This window comes from Rutidosis leptorrhynchoides, chromosome 4 (assembly GCF_046630445.1).
Source record: "Rutidosis leptorrhynchoides isolate AG116_Rl617_1_P2 chromosome 4, CSIRO_AGI_Rlap_v1, whole genome shotgun sequence".
NCBI classification, from domain to species: Eukaryota; Viridiplantae; Streptophyta; class Magnoliopsida; order Asterales; family Asteraceae; genus Rutidosis; species Rutidosis leptorrhynchoides.
The window spans coordinates 365,838,282-365,860,958 of record NC_092336.1 but is presented as its reverse complement, the minus strand read 5'-3'; the positions used below and the strand labels follow the sequence as shown (position 1 = coordinate 365,860,958).

Here is a 22,677-nt window from a genome sequence, read left to right as displayed (position 1 = left end):
GAAGAATCAAATCTTATTACGAAGATTTTTTCTAAATTCCTTGAAATCTGGAAATCCACCGTGACTACATCAAAAGTTAAATCTCTATTTCAATCTTTTGTGACAGCTTCACTCGCACTCTTCGAATAATCGAATTGTTTTATCCATATTACTCAATGATGATAAAACCCTATTTATCAACTCATATTCGTCATGAAAACATTATTATTGTTAGCCATGACGATCTCGACCAAATTTTGGGGACGAAATTTCTTTAACGGGTAGGTACTGTGACGACCCGAAAATTTCCAACCAAATTTAAACTTAATCTTTATATGAGTTCGACACGATAAGCAAAGACTGTAATATTGAAGTCTCAAAAACTTTGAACTATGTTTATGTATACATTTGACCTTTGACTATGCCCGATGATTCACGAACAATTGTGTGCAAATAAATATGTAAATATATATATATATATATATATATATATATATATATATATATATATATATATATATATATATATATATATATATATATAATACAAATATAAATATAAATATAAATATAAGAGTATATATAATATTTGAGTAGTCAAATACACATTAATCAGTTGGAATTAAAAATGTAAAATAATAAAATAGAATCATTATGTATTTATTAAAAGTGAACCTATATATAAATATATATGACTTCTAATATATTGTATCATATATATATATATATATATATATATATATATATATATATATATATATATATATATATATATATATATATATATATATATATATATATATATTAGAAATAATAAATAATCAATAAAAGTTATTATATGATATACTATATGAATAATAAATATTACATAAGTAATAATACATATATGTAATACAAGTATAACTATAATTGTTATAATAATATTGTTATTACTTTCAATATTAATGTCAATACTAGTATTATTAATATTATTTTAAATATATATATATATATAATATATAAATGTGAATTTCATATATATAAATTGTTATAGTATTGCTATTACTAATATTATTATTATCATTAATAATATTAGTATTATTATAATTAGTATTATTATTATTATTAATATTGATATCAGTATTATTATAAATATTAATTTAATACATAATATATAAATATGAGATTTGATAAGCATAATTTGTTATATCAATAATATTGGTATTACTCTCATTATTAGTATTAATATTAATATTAGTATTATTATTTGTATTTTTATATACTATATTGATATGAAAAATAAAACATGTAACTTGTTATTACTAAGTATTATTATTATTTATTATCATTAAAAATTATTATTAATAATATGATCATTATCATTTTTATAATTATTATTATAATTATGATTATTAATAATAGTATTATTGATATTATTATCATTATTATTATTTCTATTATTATTATTATTAGTATTATTAATATCATTAAAAATTTTGATATGAAACCTATTACATGTAATTTGCTATATTAATATTAGTATTATTATGATTATTATTATCATTATTGTTATTAACAATATTATTATATCATTATTATTATTATATTTATCAATATTATTATTATTATTATTAACATTATTATTCTTACAATTATTATTAATAGAAAATATTATTATTGTCATTTATAATATAATTATTATCATCTTTATGATTTCTAGTATTATTATTATTTATTTTATAATTATTATTATTATTATTAATATAATTATTTATTATTAATATAAATTATATAAATTCTATGAATCTTGATTAATCGTACGATCTTGTTACACTTAGCTATCAAATTGTATCATAATTTTGTTTTGGGTCTATCAGCTAGTACTAAACGATTCCAATTGTTCCAAAAACAAACAAATTCAGTTACTATCCATTTTATTTTTTTTTTCTTTTATTCTGACAGAATATCTTCTTGTCGAGCAAATCAAGCTAGAATACAAATGTTAATTTAACTACATTAGCTGTAATTATATCTATTAGTATCTATATAAACTTCTACTAATACAATTCGATGGAAAAATAAAACAAATCAAATTTAAATTAGAAACAGACTGTCGACTGCTCTGCTTCTTCACTTTTTGCTCATAAATCGAATTCGAAACAATTTTGAAAATGTAATAATGCAGAGATGTTAGGAATTGTCCATTCAAACTATCTGTGAAGTTTCAAACTCCAATTCTTTCTATCGAATTCGAATTTTGGAGTCAAAGGTTAATTTTAAAAAGTCAACTAATTTGTTCATGAAGAGATTCGATTTCGTTTTGAGGTTTTTGGATCAATTGATCATTCCTAAAGTTTCTAGGAACAATTTAACACCTTTTTTATGTTGAAGTCGTGGCCTAAAACGTTCTTAATTCCACAATTAATCTTTGAGTTCTTGCGAGGTTAAAACGAGCTGTACAGCTCTCTTATATATTTTTTTTTTGTTTTAACTAATCTAATTACTCACTAATGTTTCAGTATTAATTTCAAATTCTAAATTATGTATTTAATAACTTTTAAAGGAATTGATCCCTGGTCGAATAGTTTGAAGAAAATGAAGCAAAATAGGAAAACAGAAAGATAACGTTTATATATAATTAATACGGGTAAAATTCAGAAAAACAGAATGAAGTGAATGGTTGAGGGTGTTTGTGCATAACGAGAGGTTGGGGGTTCGAGCTCGGGCTATGACAGCTTTTTTTAAGGAGGCTTATTTTAAAGGTAGTCATTTTATTATTATTACTTTTTTTATTATTATTATTATTATTATTATTATTATTATTATTATTAATTATTATTATTATTATTATTATTATTATTATTATTATTATTATTATTATTATTATTATTATTGTTGTTGTTGTTGTTGTTATTATTATTTTTATCATTGTTACATTATTATTGTTATTGTAAATGTTAATGATCACATTATGATATGTGAAATTAGTATAATAGGTAATACTAACTTGAAATATGAAAATGAATTTATAATATGAAAATGATTGTAAAGAAAAGATAAGTATAAAGAATTGGGTTTGAATATATGTATGTACATATGATAAGTAATAAGATTAGTACATAAAGTTTATAATATAATATGAAATAATATGATAAGATAGTTTGAAAATTAGGATTGTGATGATTAAAAATATATATATATATATATATATATATATATATATATATATATATATATATATATATATATATATATATATATATATATATATATATATATATATATATATATATATATATATATATATATATATATATATATATAGATGTATAGAAAACTCATAAAGGTTAAACTTAAATATAATTATTAATAAGAACCTACTTTTAATATATAACAACTGTTATAACCTTAAGGTGTAAATATTAGTTACATATAAATTAGGCATGTATTAAGGTACAAAATATATTACGACTATAAATGAGAATTATGTATAAAATATATATATAGCTTAACATGGTTTAATGAAACATTAGTAAAATGGTAAATATAATTATAAGACGTGAATTATAAATATAACTAATGTTTATATATATATACATATATATATATATATATATATATATATATATATATATATATATATATATATATATATATATATATATATATATATATATGTATATATATATATGTATATATATATATATATATGTATATATATATGTATATATATATGTATATATATATATATATATATATATATGTATGTATATATATATATATATACATATACATATATATAAGAATAAACATAATTATATATAAAATACATATTTTTTGGATAAAACCTATGCTATTATAATCATCAAGTAATTATAATATAACATTTTGTATAGATATACTAGAATTATATAATGTATTAATAAGTATTTAACTAATTGATATTATTACTTTTTTTAATTTAATTAAAATAAATAATAAATATGTATAATCTATCTATTAATATAACATATAACTGGTACTAAAATAACAAGCATATTATTACTAATAAAATATATAAACTTATTCGATTACGATTATATGTTTTAATATATATATACTGGATATAGGTTCGTGAATCCGAGGCCAACCTTACACTTGTTCAAATGTCGTCATATGTATTTTTACTACAAAATACAGTATTGTGAGTTTCATTACTCCCTTTTTAAATATTTTTGCAATATATATTTTTGGGACTGAGAATACATGCACTTTTATAACTGTTTTACGAAATAGACAAAGGTAATCGAAACTACATTATATGGTTGAATGATCGAAATCGAATATACCTCTTTTAGTCTGGTAATCTAAGAATTAGGGAACAGACACCCTAATTGACGCGAATCCTAAAGATAGATCTATCGAGCCCAATGAGCCCCATCCAAAGTACCGGATGCTTAGTACTTTGAAATTATCATGTCTGAAGGTTGTCCCAGAATGATGGGGATATTCTATATGCATCTTGTGAATGTCGATTACCAGGTGTTCAATCCATATGAATGATTTTTGTCTCTATGTATGGGACGTATATGTATGAAAAATGGAAATGAAAATCTTGTGGTCTATTAAAATGATGAAAATGATTGATTATGATAAACTAATGAACTCACCAACCTTTTGGTTGACACTTTAAAGCATGTTTATTCTCAGGTATAAAAGAAATCTTCCGCTGTGCATTTGCTCATTTTAGAGATATTACTTGGAGTCATTCATGACATATTTCAAAAGACGTTGCATTCGAGTCATTGAGTTCATCAAGATTATTACTAAGTCAATTAAAGTTAGATGTATTATGAAATGGTATGCATGCCGTCAACTTACGATGTAAAGAAAGTTTGTCTTTTAAAAACGAATGCAATGTTTGTAAAAAGTATCATATAGAGGTCAAATACCTCGCGATGTAATCATATGTTATTATATTCGTCCTTATGGATTAGGACGGGTCACTTCAATTTGCGGGGATTTCAATGAAGTTAGGGATATGTCGGAAAGATTAAATGTTGAGTTTTTCGAAAACCGCGCCAAGAGGTTTAACGATTTCATAGATAGAAACTGTTTAGTGGATTTACCTTTAGGGGGAAGGAAGTTTACTAGAGTTTGCGATGATGGGGTGACGATGAGTAAGTTGGATAGATTTCTAGCCTCGGATGACTTTCTTAATTATTGGGCCGATTTAAAAGTGGTGGCTTTAGATAGAAGTGTATCGGACCATTGCCCTATTCGAATGTCGGATGGTGAGGTTGAATTCGGACCTAAACCTTTTAAATTCTTTGATGATCGGTTCTCGATTGAAGGTATAGAAAAATTCATTACCGATTCTTGGTCGAGACCTATGGTGGGTAACCAAAAAGATTGTGTCTTTCGTAATAAATTACAAAGGCTAAAAGGGATCTTAAAGAGTGGAGTAAATCGCATTTTCCCAATCTCGATAGTGAAATTGAGTCGGCTAAAAAATTTGTGTTAGATCTTGAAGTTAAGGCTGAATCAGGACTTATCGTGTAAAATGGATTGATTCGAGAAAAACTTGGATGGAAAAAGAGAAAATCAAGACCGGTATGTTGAAACAAAAGGCTCGCATTGGTTGGATGAACGATGGTGATGAAAATTCGAAATATTTCCATAATTTTTTAAAGAGGAAATATAATAAAAGTAATATTCGAGGTATTAACGTTAACGGGTCTTGGTGTGAAAATCCCACAACTATCATGGATGTTGCGTTTAATCATTTCAAGAACATCTTTGAGGAGCATAACTTTGATAGACCGAGCTTAGATGGGCTGATTTGCGAATCGATTACGGCAGCTGAAAATGATCTCCTTAAAGCCCCATTCATGGAAGAGGAAATTTGGGATTCGGTTAAAAGTTGTGGTAGTTCGAAAGCCCCTGGTCCGAACGGGTTCAACTTGGGATTTTTCAAGAGATTTTAGCATATAATTAAAGAGGATTTGATAAATGCGATTAATTGGTTTTGGACTTTTGGTGAATTTTTGAAGGGGTGCAATGCTTCCTTTGTTTCTCTTATTCCGAAGAAATCAGATCCGTTGAGTTTTAGTGATTTTTTCCCGTTAGTCTTATTTGTAGCTATTATAAGATTATTGCTAAGTTGTTGTCTTTGAGAATCCGTAAGGTGGTGCCTCAACTTGTCGGTTCAGAACAAAGCGCGTTTCTAGGTGGCACGTATATACTTGATGGTGTTTTGGTTGCAAATGAAGTGGTGGATGATCTCAAAAAAATAAAAATAAACATGGGCTCATTTTTAAGGTGGACTTCAAGAAAGCCTTTGAGTCGCTTAATTGGAATTACCTTCTTGAGGTGATAGAGTGTATGGGTTTCAGTCTTAAATGGCGTAAGTGGATCGCTTCGTATTTACATTCGGCTTCAATTTCCATTCTCGTTAACGGATCTCCAACCATTGAGTTTTGTCTTAAAAGGGGAGTTCGGCAAGGTGATCCCCTTTCCCCTTTTCTTTTTATTATTGCAGCGGAGGGTCTTAATATTTTAACAAAAGTTGCGGTTGAGAAAGGTTTGTATAAAGGTGTGGAGGTCGGTAATGAAAAGGTGATTATTTCTCATTTGCAATACGAAGACGACACTATTTTTTTGGGGAATGGAGTAGACGAAACGCTCGTAATCTAATGTATTTGTTAGTATGTTTTGAGCGTGCCTCGGGATTGAAGGTGAATTATAACAAAAGTCAACTATATAGAATCGGCATTAGTAACAGCGATGTTGAAGAGCTTGCTTCTTGGTGTTCGTGGGTAGCCGGTAAATTGCCTTTCATGTACTTGGGCCTTCCCGTGGGCAATAAGATGAAGAAACTGAATGATTTGTCCCCTGTGATCGAGAAATTCAACAAGCGGTTAGCGGAGTGGAGAGCTAAAATGGTTTCATTCGGTGGCCGTTTAACTCTTGTTAAGTCGGTTCTCTCTAGCCTACCTCTCTACTACTTCTCGCTCTTTCGTGCCCCTCCTTGTGTGCTAAAATATCTTGAGAGTGTGAGACGGAACTTTTTTGGGGCGGGACGGGTTCTACTTCTAAATTATCGTGGGTCAAATGGGAAAAAAATCCTTCATCCTCACGAAGAAGGAGGCTTAAATATCATGTCTTTAAAAAGTTATAATTTTTCACTTCTTTGTAAATGGTGGTGGAGGTTCAAAACCGAAACCAACACTTTGTGGGCTAACATTATTAGTAGCATCTATGACACTAATGGAGGTCTTGTGTTTGGCAACGGGCTTGCTCGAAAACCAAATGCTAGCCTCTGGTATAATATTTGTGATGCAGGAAAGATTGTGGACGGGTTAGGGGTTCCTTTCTCTAACTCGTTCACACGTACGATCGGGAACGGGGAGGATATCTCTTTTTGGGATGACACTTGGGTTGGAAATATTTGTTTCAAAAGCAGGTTCAAGAAGCTGTTTCGACTCGAGAATAACAAGGGCATCAACATCAGAGATAAGCTGGCTGAGTTCGCAGGTAATGGGCTCGGTGTAACACCCTGATTTTTTTTTATAACACATTGGAAGTAATTACATAATTACCAAAACAACCTTAGTTAATATTTACAAACCATAGTTAACAAATCAATTTAGTTAACGTTATTACAATATTCCAAAACATCGGTGTTACGTGAAAACATCATTAAAATAGAAAACATCAGAGTTAATCACATAGTTAAACATGTCTTCAAACCCGTCCGTATCACCCTTCCAACCAGCAGTACCTAAACTTGCAAGGGGTGGAAATGTGGGGGAATTAGCACAACTGCTAAGTGAATGGATACTATCTAACAGACAAGCATAAGCAACTGAACATGCAAAGGTCACAGATATGCTAACGTCCTGAACTAGCATACAACAACAACTGATAATATGAGGACCGGCGGCTTGTATGAACACACGACTTAGCTGATCAGGCTACAGTCTACCGATAGTCTGCTTTAATGAATCCACTGCATAACCGTCCAGATGCAATACATGCATCCTTCTATGCTATACTGAATAATAAGTAACATCAAGACCCGACCAGGCTACCACGGTTGACCTCACATCAACCCTACCTTGCCGCCTCAGTGGGTTCCCAACCTTGCCGCCTCGGTTGGTGTCCAACCAACAGTGTGCACATAAGATCACAGATAAACATTCATGCAATCGTCCTAACTAGCATGGCAATATCTAACGCATGGTAATCATATTGAACATAAACATAGTAATAAAGAGTCTGAACAAGTAGCGTGTCAGCTACTTAATACTCTATTCGAAGATAGACCCACTCACCGAATACCAGCAACTAGCTCAGATAATCTATCACTGAGTGGCTTCCTTATCCTTATCACCTGAACATAAGGCAAATCAAGTTAGTTTCTGTCTGTTAACACAAAATAGCACAGTGCAGAAAATCAGTCATAAAAAGTGTCACTAAAAGTCCACGTAACACTTATGCATTTTCAGAATTTACATCCTGATTATCATAAGTCACACGGACAGCATAACGGCTAGACGTCAACACTTAGTAAAATATTCTGCCCTTAAAGACACTCGATCGACTGGCTCACACAGTCGGTCAACTGTGTCTACACACTCGGTTGAGTGTCCTCACACACGGTCGACTGAGTAAAATAAGTCATCTGGTCAGAACTCAGACACACTCGGTCGAGTGTGTCACTCAATCGGTCGATCGTCTACACAGTCAGTCGAGTGTCAGGAGACACTCGGCCGAGTGTGTTCATCTGATGAGGAAGATGAACACAGCTACGGGTTTAACCTAAAATTCGTCATTTCTTGCTCTAGAGCTCGTTTCTTACCTCAAAACTGACCAAATCGACTATAAACATCAATAGACACAATCCTACAAGATTTGGACACTAACAACATCAAAATCAACCATTTTGACTCAATTTTCACTTTTAACAAACTTGACACCAAAATCTCAATTTCTCGAAGATTAAAGCTTGACATACTTTAATTCTTACCTCAATGAATTCAGTAAATCGTAAGGAACAAGATGATACACAAGATTTGAGCTCTAGAATACTAATTAGCAATCTAGGGTTTGATGGTGAAGATGAAGTGAGTACGGTGTATTTTGGAGAAAAATCTAGAGAAAGGGAGAAATAAGAAGAAAAAGACAGCACTATATACTAAATTGGGTTAAAATTCCATACCCCATCACACACGGGTATTTACCAGTTATCAGATAACTTTTGTACTTAATTTGACTGCCCTAACGGAGTCCAAATTAAATAAACAAATCTGTTTTGTGACCCTTGTCACAAACTGGTCTTAACCAAATAATAAAATAATATAAACTATTCAACTAAAATAAAAGCATAATTAACCACTCAATTATGCCTAAGGGCAAAAAGGTCATCTTACATCTAAGCCCTGTCTGAGGATGTTACAAATCCACCCCCTTAAGAAGATTCCATCCTCAGAATCTGGTCTTGTCAAACAGACGTGGAGCTTTCATCAGCTCTTCGGTCTTCCACGTAAGGTTCGAGCCTAAACTGCGCTTCCACTCAACAAGCACCATATGGATCTCTTTCTTTCTCAGCTTTGTTATTTTCCTATCAACAATCCTAACCGGTTCTTCAACTAACCTTTGATTCAGGTCCACCCTCAAATCACTCAATGGAACCAGTTGTGTCTCATCATCAACCTTACACTTTCTAAGATAACACTCATTGAATGTGTTGTGTATCCCTGCCAACTCTACTGGAAGTTCTAGCACAACCGTCTGAACATTAACCCTCTGGATAATCTTGAACGGTCCAATGTACTGTGACGACCCAGAAATTTCCGACCAAATTTAAACTTAATCTTGATATGAATTCGACACGATAAGCAAAGTCTGTAATGTTGAAATCTTAAAAACTTTGAACTGTGTTTAATATATTCATTTGACCTTTGACTATTCCCGACGATTCACGAACAATTATGTGTAAGTATATATATATATATATATATATATATATATATATATATATATATATATATATATATATATATATATATATATATATATATATATATATATATATATATAATATAAAAGAATAAATGTATATATTAACCTGAATCAATATAAAACCATTTAATCATTTGATTTAAATATGTAGAATAGTATGCAAAATAAATAATATGTTATTAAAATTAATGTATATAGATATATAGGATTTCTGTACATAATTATTATAGGTACAATGTATATGTATTAAAATGTATAAGAATTTAATACTCAAAATAATTTATTACATAATAGATATTATATAACCAATGAAATGTAATACCAATATATGAAAATTTAATTATAAATATAGTTGTTATAATAATATTACTTTCAATAAGTACTATCAATGCTAGTGTTATTAATATCATTATTTTAAATATATAATCTATAGATATGAATTCGATATATATAAATTATTATAATATTATTAGAACTCATATTATTATTATCATTAATAATATTAATATTATTATAATTATTATCATTAATGATATTATTATTATTGATTTTATAGTTATTATTATCATTATTAGAAAAATATTCAAATGAAACCAACTTTTAAGTTGAGATTCAAGGGACCAATAAGAGTGCGACACGTGGTGCGATAATCACATGTGATTGAAACAAATTTCAAAAAAAATTCAAATTTTTTTTTTCAAAAAAAAAAAAATTTCAAAATTTTTTTTTTTAATTTTTTTCCCGAATTTTTTTTCATGCAGTAAATCACATGTGATTCTTCATGTCAATCACATGTGATTCTACATGTCAAATCCAATCACATGTGATTGAAAAAACAATTTATTTAGTAAAATGACGAATTTCAGTAAATGTGTGCTAAAACCTTTAAACACCAAATTTTTGATCAAAACTTGATCAAATCACTGAATTAAAGTCTGAAATTTTAAAGATATGATCACGAAACACTAATAAGCTTAATCAAATCACCGAATTAAAGTTTGTTTCTTGTTGAAATTTTTTTTTTTTTAAAAAATTTGAAATTTTTTTTTTCAATCACATGTGATTGGATTTGACATGCAGAATCACATGTGATTGTGTTTTACAATCACATGTGATTGGGTTTGAAATGCTAAATTTAAAAAAAAATTAAAAATTTTCGGAAAAAAAATTTGTAAAAAATTTTTTTCAAAATAATTTTTTTTCAAAAAAAAATATAAAAAAAAATTTTAATTTTTTTTTCAATCACATGTGATTGTTGCGCCACATGTCGCACTCTGATTGGTCCGTTGAATTTCAAGCAAATTATTGGATTCAAGTGATTACAACTCATCATTATTAATCTAGTTACTAAAAATTATCATTTAAAGTTATTATAAATATTTTTATCATTATACTTATTATTAGTATTATTTTGTTATTAATATTATAAATATTATTAAAATAATTATTATCTGTATTATTATGATATTATTATTTCAGTATTTTTATTTAATTAATGGAAATATTATTAATATCAAATAATTTTATAAAAAAACGTATATACAAAAATTAGAGTCAAATCGGTTTCAGGTAGCTATCCAACTGTTTTTGAATTGTCCTTCCATCACAAGACTCATACAAATCAGAGAAAATCAAAGGATGAATCCAAAGTGTTGTTAAACATCGGTTTCAAACTTTATTTTTTCTTTTTTTTATTTATTTATTTTTCTGTTGTAATTAACTAGCAGACGACTTCCATTGTGACATAAACAATTGAATTGCTCAGCCATTACACATTCAATCAACTACACACTCTCAAAAATCAATTATCATTTTCACATGTTTTAATTAATTGAATCTTAAACGGAAAAACGCAAGAACACAGGCCGACCCTGTTCTTGTTTCCAATTTTTCAAATTGAACGACTACGAAATCAATTTCAAAATCTATTAATGAGGTATTGTTAGGAACATATTACTTAAACTATCTGCAAATAATGAGATTCCAATTCATTGTATTGATCGTTAATTATAGAGTCAAACTTTTATTTTAAAAAGTCAAACAAATCAATTTTGGAAAAATTCGAATTCATTTTAAAGTTTTAAGATAAATTGAGGTTACAGAAAGTTTATAGATTTGATTTGAAACTATTTTCATGTAGAAACTTTAATCTAAAACGTTCGTAATTTTGATATTGATTGGAGTGTTCTTCGAGTTCATAAAATGGCTGTTACAGCCTTTAATTTTTTTTTTATTTCTTTTCTGTGTTGATAAATCAACTCACCCACATCTGGATTGATCACATTTCACTTTCAAAACTTAATTAAATCCTAAACTCATTGTGTTCTTAATTCCTGCTTGGTCGACTTAGAATGAAGAAGAGGATACAAAAATATAAACGCGTTAATTGTTTAACTTGGGGTATTAAAACAGAAATAAGGAATTGGAGGAGTGGCAGGGTGTTGTGAGCGGGTTAGCGGGAGGTCGCGGGTTCGAGTCCCAGCTTGGACAGCTTATTATTCTTTTTGGGAGTCTTTGAAGGTAGTTCATTTATCAAGTTATTATTATTATTATTTTTAATATTATTATTATTATTATTATTATTATTATTAATATTATTATTATTGTTCTGATTATTATTATTGTTGTATTTAGTATTATAAGTATTATTATTATGAGTAATATTGGTAATATTGTTAATATGAGTATTAGTATTGTTATTAAGTAATAGTATTATTATTATTAGTATTGTTATTATTAAGTGTTATGAATATTATGATTATCATTATTATTATTATCATTATTATGAACATAATTCATTTTATTATTATAAATATCATTATTAGTATCAATTTATAGTTGTTAGTATTATTATCATTATTATCAACGGAAGTATTAGTAATAATATCATTATTATTGTTAATACGATTATTAGTATGGTTATAATTAAACTTATTATCATTATTAACATTAGTAGTAAAATAGATATTTTTATAATTATTATTATTTTAAAGAATTAAGTATTATTATCAATAATTAATATTTTAATTACTATTATTTTAGATTATGCATTTTATTAAAAACTACTATTATTATCATGAGAATTATTATAAAAACTATCATAAATATTGTCATTCATAGAATTATTAATATTAGTACTATCATTATTATTATTGTTATCACTTAAAATATTATCTTAAAATACTACTTAAACCAACAAATGATATTTATATATAAATATATCTAATACATATAGCATAACTAAATTTAATATTTTTATATACAAGAAGGATATATGAGACATATATATATTATTATATAAAAATGATATAATTAATAAATTATAAATATATACTTATTCAATTACAATTACGTGTATTAATATATATACAAATGATATAGGTTCTTGAATCCGAGGCCAACCCTACATTGTTCAGTTTCGTCATATGTATTTTTACTACAAAATACAGTATCGTGAGTTTCATTTGCTCCCTTTTTAAATGTTTTTGCAATATATATTTTTGGGACTGAGAATACATGCGCTATTTTTATAACTGTTTTACGAAATAGACACAAGTAATTGAAACTACATTATATGGTTGAATGGATCGAAGCCGAATATGCCCCTTTTAGCCTGGTAATCTAAGAATTAGGGAACATCACTAATTTTGAGAATTAGTGCACCCCTAATTGACCCGAATCCTGAAGGTAGATCTACGGGAACTAACAACCCCCATTCTGGAATTTGGAATGCTTTAGTACTTCGAGTTTATCATGTCCGATGGGTGTCCCGAAATGATGGGGATATTCTATATGCATCTTGTTAATGTTGGTTACCAGGTGTTCAATCCATATGAATGATTTTTATCTCTATGTAGTTTGCAAAATGCCTGATACGATATGTGTGTTTATGGAATTAAAATCTTGTGGTCTATTAAAATTATGGAAATGATTGATTACGATAAACTAATGAACTCACCAACCTTTTGGTTGACACTTTAAAGCATGTTTATTCTCAGGTATAAAAGAAATCTTCCGCTGTGCATTTGCTCATTTTAGAGATATTACTTGGAGTCATTCATGACATATTTCAAAAGACGTTGTATTCGAGTCATTGAGTTCATCAAGATTATTACTAAGTCAATTATAGTTGGATAGTGGATATTATGAAATGGTATGCATGCCTGTCAATTTTCGATGTAAAGAAAGTTTGTCTTTTAAAAACGAATGCAATGTTTATAAAATGTAACATATAGAGGTCAAATACCTCTCAATGAAATCAACTATTGTGAATCATTTGTAATCGATATGGACTTCGTCCAGATGAATTAGGACGGGTAATGAAATGTACCACGGAGCTAACTTACCTCGCTTACCAAATCTGATATCACCCTTCCATGGCGAAACTTTTAAGTAAACACGATCACCCACCTCAAAATTAACTGGACGTCTACATGGATCAGCATACGTTTTCTATCTGTCACGTGCCGCTTTCAACTTTTCACGTGCTATTGCTACCTTGTTAGCTGTTACTTGAACTAATTCTGGACCTGCAAATTGTTTCTCTCCAGCTTCTAACCAACAAGTTGGTGTTCTACATTTGCGACCATACAGCATCTCATAAGGTGGCATACCAATACTTGAATGATAAGTATTATTGTAGGTGAACTCGATCAAAGGTAGATGTATATCCCACGGACCACCGTACTCTAACATACAGGACCTAAGCATATTCTCTAGTGTCTGTATTGTACGTTCACTCTGACCGTCAGTCTGTGGATGATATGCTGTACTCAGATTTATTCTCATTCCTAAACTTTTCTGTAAGTTGTTCCAGAAGTTAGACACAAATCTAGAATCCGTGTCGAATACGATAGATAACGGAACCCCATGTCGAATAACTATCTCTTTCAAGTACAATTCTACCAAAGTACTCAACGAGGCCGTCTCTTTTATTGCTAAGAAATGAGGACTCTTTGTCAGTCGATCAACAATTACCCATATCGTATCATTACCTCTCTGAGATCTAGGTAATTTGGTTACAAAATCCATTTGGTTACAAAATCCATCGTAATATGATCCCATTTCCACTCTGGAATTTTCAATTGTTGTAATGAACCATAGGGTTTCTGGTGTTCTACTTTAACTTGAGCACAAACATGACATATTTCTACCAAATGAGCAACATCTTTCTTTATTGTTGGCTACCAATACATCGGTTTCAAGTCGTTATACATCTTGGTACTACCCGGATGGACAGTCAATATCGATTTGTGTGCTTCATTTAAGATCAATTTTCTTAAATCTCCAAGCATAGGCACCCAAATTCAGTTCTTAAACATCTTAAGTCCACAGGAATCGTCAGTAATTGGTCTTTAATTTTGGTCATTAATTCAGTCTTTAAATTTTCCTCCAATAAAGTTTGGGCTTGAACCTGTCTTATATGTTCAATTAGATCTGAAACTATTTCGGTTCTCATAAATTTCACGGTCTCCACAGTCTTTTTACGACTCAAAGCATCGGCAACAACATTCGCTTTGCCTAGATGATACTTTATTTCACAATTGTACTCTTTTATAAGCTCAATCCATCGTCTCTGTCGCATATTCAGTTCTTTCTGCGTGAAAATATACTGGAGGCTCTTATGGTCTGTACATATCACACACTTTGTACCATATAAGTAATGTCTCCATAGCTTCAACGCAAATACCACTGCAGCCATTTCTAAATCATGAACTAGATAATTACGTTCATGTGTCTTTAACTGACGAGAAGCATATGCGATAACTTTATCTCTCTGCATCAGTACACACCCCAACCCGGCAATTTACGCATTACAATAAACCATGAAATTGGCTGAACCCTCTGGTAATGCTAACACTGGAGCCTGATACAACAACTGTTTGAGCGTCTGAAAAGCCTGTTCCTATTGATCACTCCATTCAAAACTTACGTCTTTTCTGGTCAATTTAGTTAACGGACCCGCTATTTTCGAAAAATCTTTTATAAATCGGCGATAATAACCCGCAAGACCCAAGAAACTCTTAACTTCTGTCGGCGTCTTCGGCGAATTCCAACTCATTACCGCTTCTATTTTTGATGGATCTACTTTAATACCTTCCTCACAGATAACATGACCCAGAAACTGCACCTCTCGAAGCCAAAACTCACACTTCAAGAACTTAGCATATAACTGTTCTTTCTTTAACAACTCTAACACCAATCGAAGATGTGTCGCATGATCAGCCTCTGTCTTGGAATATACTAATATATCATCGATAAAGACAATAACAAACTGATCTAAATATGGTTTGCAAACCCTATTCATTAGATACATGAAGACTGCCGGAGCATTCGTCAACCCAAATGGCATAACCAAGAACTCATAATGCCCATATCTCGTTCTGAACGCTGTCTTTGGTATATCTGATTCTGCAACCCGAACCTGATGATATCCGGATCTAAGATCTATTTTCGAAAAGTATGATGCACCCTGAAGCTGATCGAACAGATCATTGATTCTAGGCAACGGATACTTATTCTTAACCGTTCTCTTATTCAATTCTCGATAATATATACACATTCTCAGAGTACTGTCTTTCTTCTTTACAAACAACATCGGCGCACCTCATGGCGAAGAACTTGGTCTTATAAACCCTCTGTCTAACAATTCTTGCATCTGGGACATCATCTCTCTGATTTCAGAAGGTGCTAACCTATGAGGAGCCTTAGCCACTGGAGTTCTTCCCCGAACCAACTCAATCTTATACTCTACTTCTCTTACCGACGGTAACCCCGGTAATTAGTCAGGAAATACCTCAGGAAATTCTGAAACCACTGGAATATCAGGAACATATCTCTTCTCTATCTTAGCGTCAATAACATAATCCATAAAAGACTCACACCCTTTAGAAAGTGACTTCTTCGCCTTCATCATAGAGATCAATGGAAAACTGAGCCCACTTCGTTCCCCTCGGGCCACAATACGGGTTCCATCATTCAAATGAAAGGTCACAATCTTCTTATCACACTTAATGTGGGCTTTATGCAGGCTCATCCAGTTCATCCCTAACAGTATGTCAAAACTAGGGATAGGCAACACTAAACGGGACATAACAAGCGGTCTACCATCAATTTCTATACTAGCCCCAGACACATACGTTATGACTGGAACCGTCTTACCGTCAGCTACCTCTACTCTAAAAAGCTCAGGCAGCACAGTAGCAGGTAACCCTAACTTAGTACAAAAATCTATAGACATAAACGTCCTATTTGCACCCGAATCAAACAATACTCTAGCAGGTATTGAGTTGATCAAGAACATACCCGTTATGACGTCATCATTATTAGTTGCGGCCTCCACTGTCATCTGAAAGGCCCTGGCTTCCGCAGTCGGCGGGTTCTTCCTCTTCTGTCCACTAGAGGCTGTGGAACCCCCAACAGATGTCGAACGCGCCCCTGACCCTGCCCCGGAACTTGCGCCCTTTGACGCCTGACAACTTGCTGAATGATGACCTGGCTGATGACAACTCCAACACACATTCTCTCTGAAGGAACACCCCTGAGATTCATGACCTACCATACCACATCTCAAACATCTTCTTGTTTCCTCAGAACACTGCCTACTGTGAGAAGACTTACAACCTTTACACCATTCTCTCTTACCAGAACCAGAACCTGAGCTACCTTGATTACTTTTACCCTTTTGTCTAAATCGAAACGATTTCTTAGACTTCGAACCCGATTGACTGGTAGCCTGACTACCCTGCGGTGCAATACTTCCAAAGTACATACCCTTAGCTGCTCTTACATCACTTTCCACTATCTTTGCCATCACAAAAGCTTGAGACAACGTCGGCGCTGACCTCACAAAGGTCCTGTATTCTAGCAAGATCATATTCACAAAATGTTGGATTCTTGATTGTTCATTAGGCACCCATTGTTGCACAAACCTTAACTTGTCCATGTATTTCTCAATCACCTCATCAATTAACATCTGAGGTGTCATCCGCATCTTCAAAAATTCCATCTTGATTCTGTTCATGTCAAACACATTACAGTACTGCTCACATACCTTACTGTAAAATTGTTCCAAAGTAATTATTTTAACTTGCTCTGGAGGGACACTAGCTATCACAGAATCCCACCACACCATTGCTTTATCTTTCAACAACCTGCTCGCATAAGTCACCTTTAATTCTGGCTCACACTGATAGGCGTCAAATGCCTTTTAAACCTCCCGTAACCAATTGAGAGTCACGGCTGGGTCAGTACTTCCCAAGAAAGGAGAAGGTCCACAATCCCTGAACTATTTAAAGGTACATCTTTTTGGTGGCTGGTATTATTGTTGGAATTGTTGTTGTGGAACTGATTGGTGATATATGGGTGGCTGGACTTGGTTCATCATCATGGGATTTTGATATTGGTAGTAATTCTGTGGTGGCATGATGTATTGAGGGAATTGATTCTGGAATGGGTATTGATACTGGTTCTGGTTTATCTGTGGTATGATATACAATTGAGCAGTGGTAAAACCCGGTAGTGTATCCTCATTACCCGAATTTCTAGCAAACTCAAGCTCAGCAATCTTTTCCTGAGCTTCCTTAAACTTACTTTCAAGCTCATGCATATAATCAGCATCGTAAACCTCTGCCTCATCCTCCACATCTGGAGCACAGAACGTTCCGGGGTGGATCGGGTTCGTAGCGTTCACATCTCTGTTATCTGCCATCTGTGCTACAAAACACTCGCACAAAAGCTTAGTGGATGACTGTTAGTTTACTAAACACTAACATGCACAAACATCCTACATTCACTTAGCCCCCATCCCACTAACATGTTTGACTAAACTCAGGGTTTAGGAACAAATACGCACACGTACTTGCTGCTAAACCACGCTCTGATACCAAGTTGCAACACCCTGATTTTTTTATTTTTTTATAACACTGCGAAAGTAATTACATAATTACCAAAACAACCTTAGTTAATATTTACTAACCATAATTAACAAATCAACTTAGTTAACGTTATTACAATATTCCAAAACATCAGTGTTACGTGAAAACATCATTAAAATAGAAAATATCAGAGTTAATCACATAGTCAAACATGTCTTTAAAGCCGTCCGTATCACCCTTCCAACCAGCAGTACCTAAACCTGCAAGGGGTGAAAATGTGGGGGAATTAGCACAACTGCTAAGTGAATGGATACTATCTAACATACCAAGCATAAGCAACTGAACATGCAAAGGTCACAGATATGCTAACGTCCTAAACTAGCATACAACAACAACTGACAATATGAGGACCGGCGGCTTGTACGAGCACACAACTTAGCTGATCAGGCTACAGTCTATCGATAGTCTACTTTACTGAATCCACTGCATAACCGTCCAGACGCAACACATGCGTCCTTCTATGCTATACTGAACAATCAGTAACATCAAGACCCGACCAGGCTACCACAGTCAACCTCACATCAACCCTACCTTGCCGCCTCGGTGGGTTCCCAACCTTGCCGCCTTGGTTGGTGTCCAACCAACAGTGCGCACATAAGATCACAGATAAACAGTCATGCTATCGTCCTAACTACCATGGAAATATCTAACTACGCATGGTAATCATACTAAACATAAACAGAGTAATAAAGAGTCTGAACAAGTAGCGTGTCAGCTACTTAATACTTTATCCGGAGATAGACCCACTCACTGAATACCAGCAACTAGCTCAGATAATCTATCACTGAGCGGCTTCCTTATCCTTATCACCTGAACATAAGGCAAATCAAGTTAGTTTCTCTCCGATAACACAAAACAGCACAGTAGAGAAAACCAGTCATAAAAAGTGTCACTAAAAGTCCACCTAACACTTATGCATTTTCAGAATTTACATCCTAATTATCATAAGTCACACGGACATCATAACGGCTAGACATCAACACTTAGTAAAATATTCTGCCCTTAAAGACACTCGGTCGACTGGCTCACACAGTCCGTCGACTGTGTCTACATACTCGATCGAGTGTTCTCACACACGGTCGACTGAGTAAAATAAGTCATCTGGTTAGAACTCAGACACACTCGGTCGAGTGTGTCACTCAACCGGTCGATCGTCTACACAGTCGATCGAGTGTCAGGAGACACTCGACCGAGTGTGTTCATCTGATGAGGAAGATGAACACAGTCACGGGTTTAACCCAAAATTTGCCATTTCTTGCTCTAGAGCTCGTTTCTTACCTCAAAACTAACCAAATCGACTACACTAAATATCAATAAACACAAACCCACAAGATTTGGACACTAACAACATCAAAATCAACCATTTTGACCCAATTTGCACTTTTAACAAACTTGACACCAAAATCTTAATTTCTCAAAGATTAAATCTTGACACACTTTAATTCTAACCTCAATAAATTCAGTAAATCGTAAGAAACAAGATGATACATAAGATTTGAGCTCTAGAACACTAATTAGCAATCTAGGGTTTGATGGTGAAGATGAAGTGAGTATGGTGTAATTTGGAGAAAATTCTAGAGAAAGGGAGAAATGAGAAGAAAAAGATAGCACTATATACTAAATTGGGTTAAAATCCCATATCCCATCACACACAGGTATTTACCGGTTATCTGATAACTTTCGTACTTAATTTGACTACCTTAATGGAGTCCAAATTAAATAAACGAACATGTTCTGTGACCCTTATCACAAAATGGTCTTAACCAAATAATAAAATAATATAAACTATTCAACTAAAATAAAATCATAATCAACCACACAATTATGCCTAAGGGCGAAAAGGTCATCTTACATCTAAGCCCTGTCTGAGGATGTTACACTCGGTACCTGGGCTTACACTCCTTTGGGCTGTACAGGGGCTGAATTAGACGAGTTGGTTGGGCTGGTAAGGCCCACCATACTTATGGTTGGCAAAAGGGATAGTTGGCTTTGGATGTTGGATTCGAAAGGGATTTTTACGGTGAAGGTGTGTTCGGTTTTAATTGATAACGCAACATTAACTAGGGATCCTAATTCGATTGAAACTTATCGCAATAGCTTGGTTCCAAAAAAAGTTGAGGTCTTCATTTGGCGTGCAAGATTGGGCTATATCCCGGTGAGGGTGACATTGGATAAATGGGGAATCAATTTAAATAGTGTTCGATGCCCGATTTGTGATGGCGATATCGAGACGGTGGAGCACATCTTATTCACGTGTCAAGTTGAAAAATATACATGGTCAAAAGTGCTTCATTGGTGGGGATATGATTCAACAATCTTTAGTTATGGTGATATTTTTAGTGGAACTTTCGGTAATCTAGCCTATGATAGTAAAAGAACGTTTTGGCAAGCGGTATGTTGGGTGGTTTGTTATACTCTTTGGAAGAATAGGAATGTGAAAGTCTTCAAAAATAAGATTGAGACGGTTTCATCTTTAGTTAATGAGATTCAAATCCTTTCCTTCGAGTGAGTTTCGCGGCGCAACAAGGGTCTCAAGATGGATTGGCTTCAATGGTTTTCTTGTTGTAACGACCCGGCTTTTTCGACTTGCTTTTGTGCTTGTTGTTTTCACGAAACTGCGTAATTATACGTACTGAGCTATATGATGCTCTAGTATCTTATTTCATGTTAATTACTTTCGTTAATATCTTACAACGTGCTATTAAGTGTGTAATCACTTAACTTGATCCCTAAATGTTTTTATGACCGTTGGTGTCACTTGACGTTTGAAACGAGCTATGTACTTGGTACACGTTTAACTTTGGTCATAATCGGAATATTATGACTACGTAATACTAATTGTTATTTCCTAATAACAATCACTTGGGTTTTTGGATGCTTAATTTCGCTTAGTAATTTACTTATGCTTACTAGTTAGTCTAGTTGGACTTTCTACCTTGTTGGACTTTAGCCCACCCTACTCTAGCTAGTTGACTATTTAATTAGCTCAATTATTAATGGATTATGACCCATTTATATGTAAGATAAATGCTCATTTATAAGAGCCAACATACTAGCATTTTTGTTAACCATTATCACTAATGTTGCATGGGATCTCAACATAAGCACCAACTTTAGACCACCATTAACCAAAAAGCAAATGTTGTCCCCCACTTGTCCCCTCCTAAACCCACGGCCATCACCACCATTTTCCCTATAAATACTAAGCCATTTCCACCTATTTTACACATGATCTCATTCACAAATTACACACACTTACTCTCTAATTCTCTCTATAGTCTTTCTCACTCTAAAAAGTGTAAGTTTTAAATTTTCTTGTTCTTCTTCTCCTAGTGACGACATCATCATCATCACGTGAAGATCAAGCTTTTTAGCTTTTTGAACTTATTATATCTTGTAGATTCAAAGTTGGGTTTGAATCCTTCAAGAACATGGAAGATTCAAGATTTCTAGCTTTGAATCTTCATTTACTTGTTAGATCTAGGTTTTCTAGCTTATGATCTCTTTATTTTGTTATAAAGATCAAAACTTGTGTTTATGATCTTCATATAACTTGAAGATCTAGTCTTTTGCGTTAAGGATCTTCAAGAACATTAAAGATCCAAGCTTTCTAGCTTAGGGTATCATTATTTTATTAAAGATCTTAGCTTTTTAGCTTATGGTCTCATTACTTTTACTAGATCTTAGCTTTCTAGCTTATGGTCTCATTAATCTTGTAAAGATCCAAGCTTTCTAGCTTAGGGTTTTCTTAATACTTGAGATCTAAGTTATTATTGTA

The 22,677-nt window shown here is 32.1% G+C and overlaps 1 protein-coding gene across 1 annotated transcript; it reads left to right on the top strand.

Moving 5' to 3' along the window:
- Positions 1-20,862: 20,862 nt before the first annotated feature.
- Positions 20,863-21,408, top strand: LOC139841809 (uncharacterized). Its single transcript, XM_071832007.1, has one exon. The coding sequence runs from the start codon at positions 20,863-20,865 to the stop codon at positions 21,406-21,408; it is 546 nt and encodes a 181-aa protein (XP_071688108.1).
- The last annotated feature ends 1,269 nt before the right edge of the window (positions 21,409-22,677 follow it).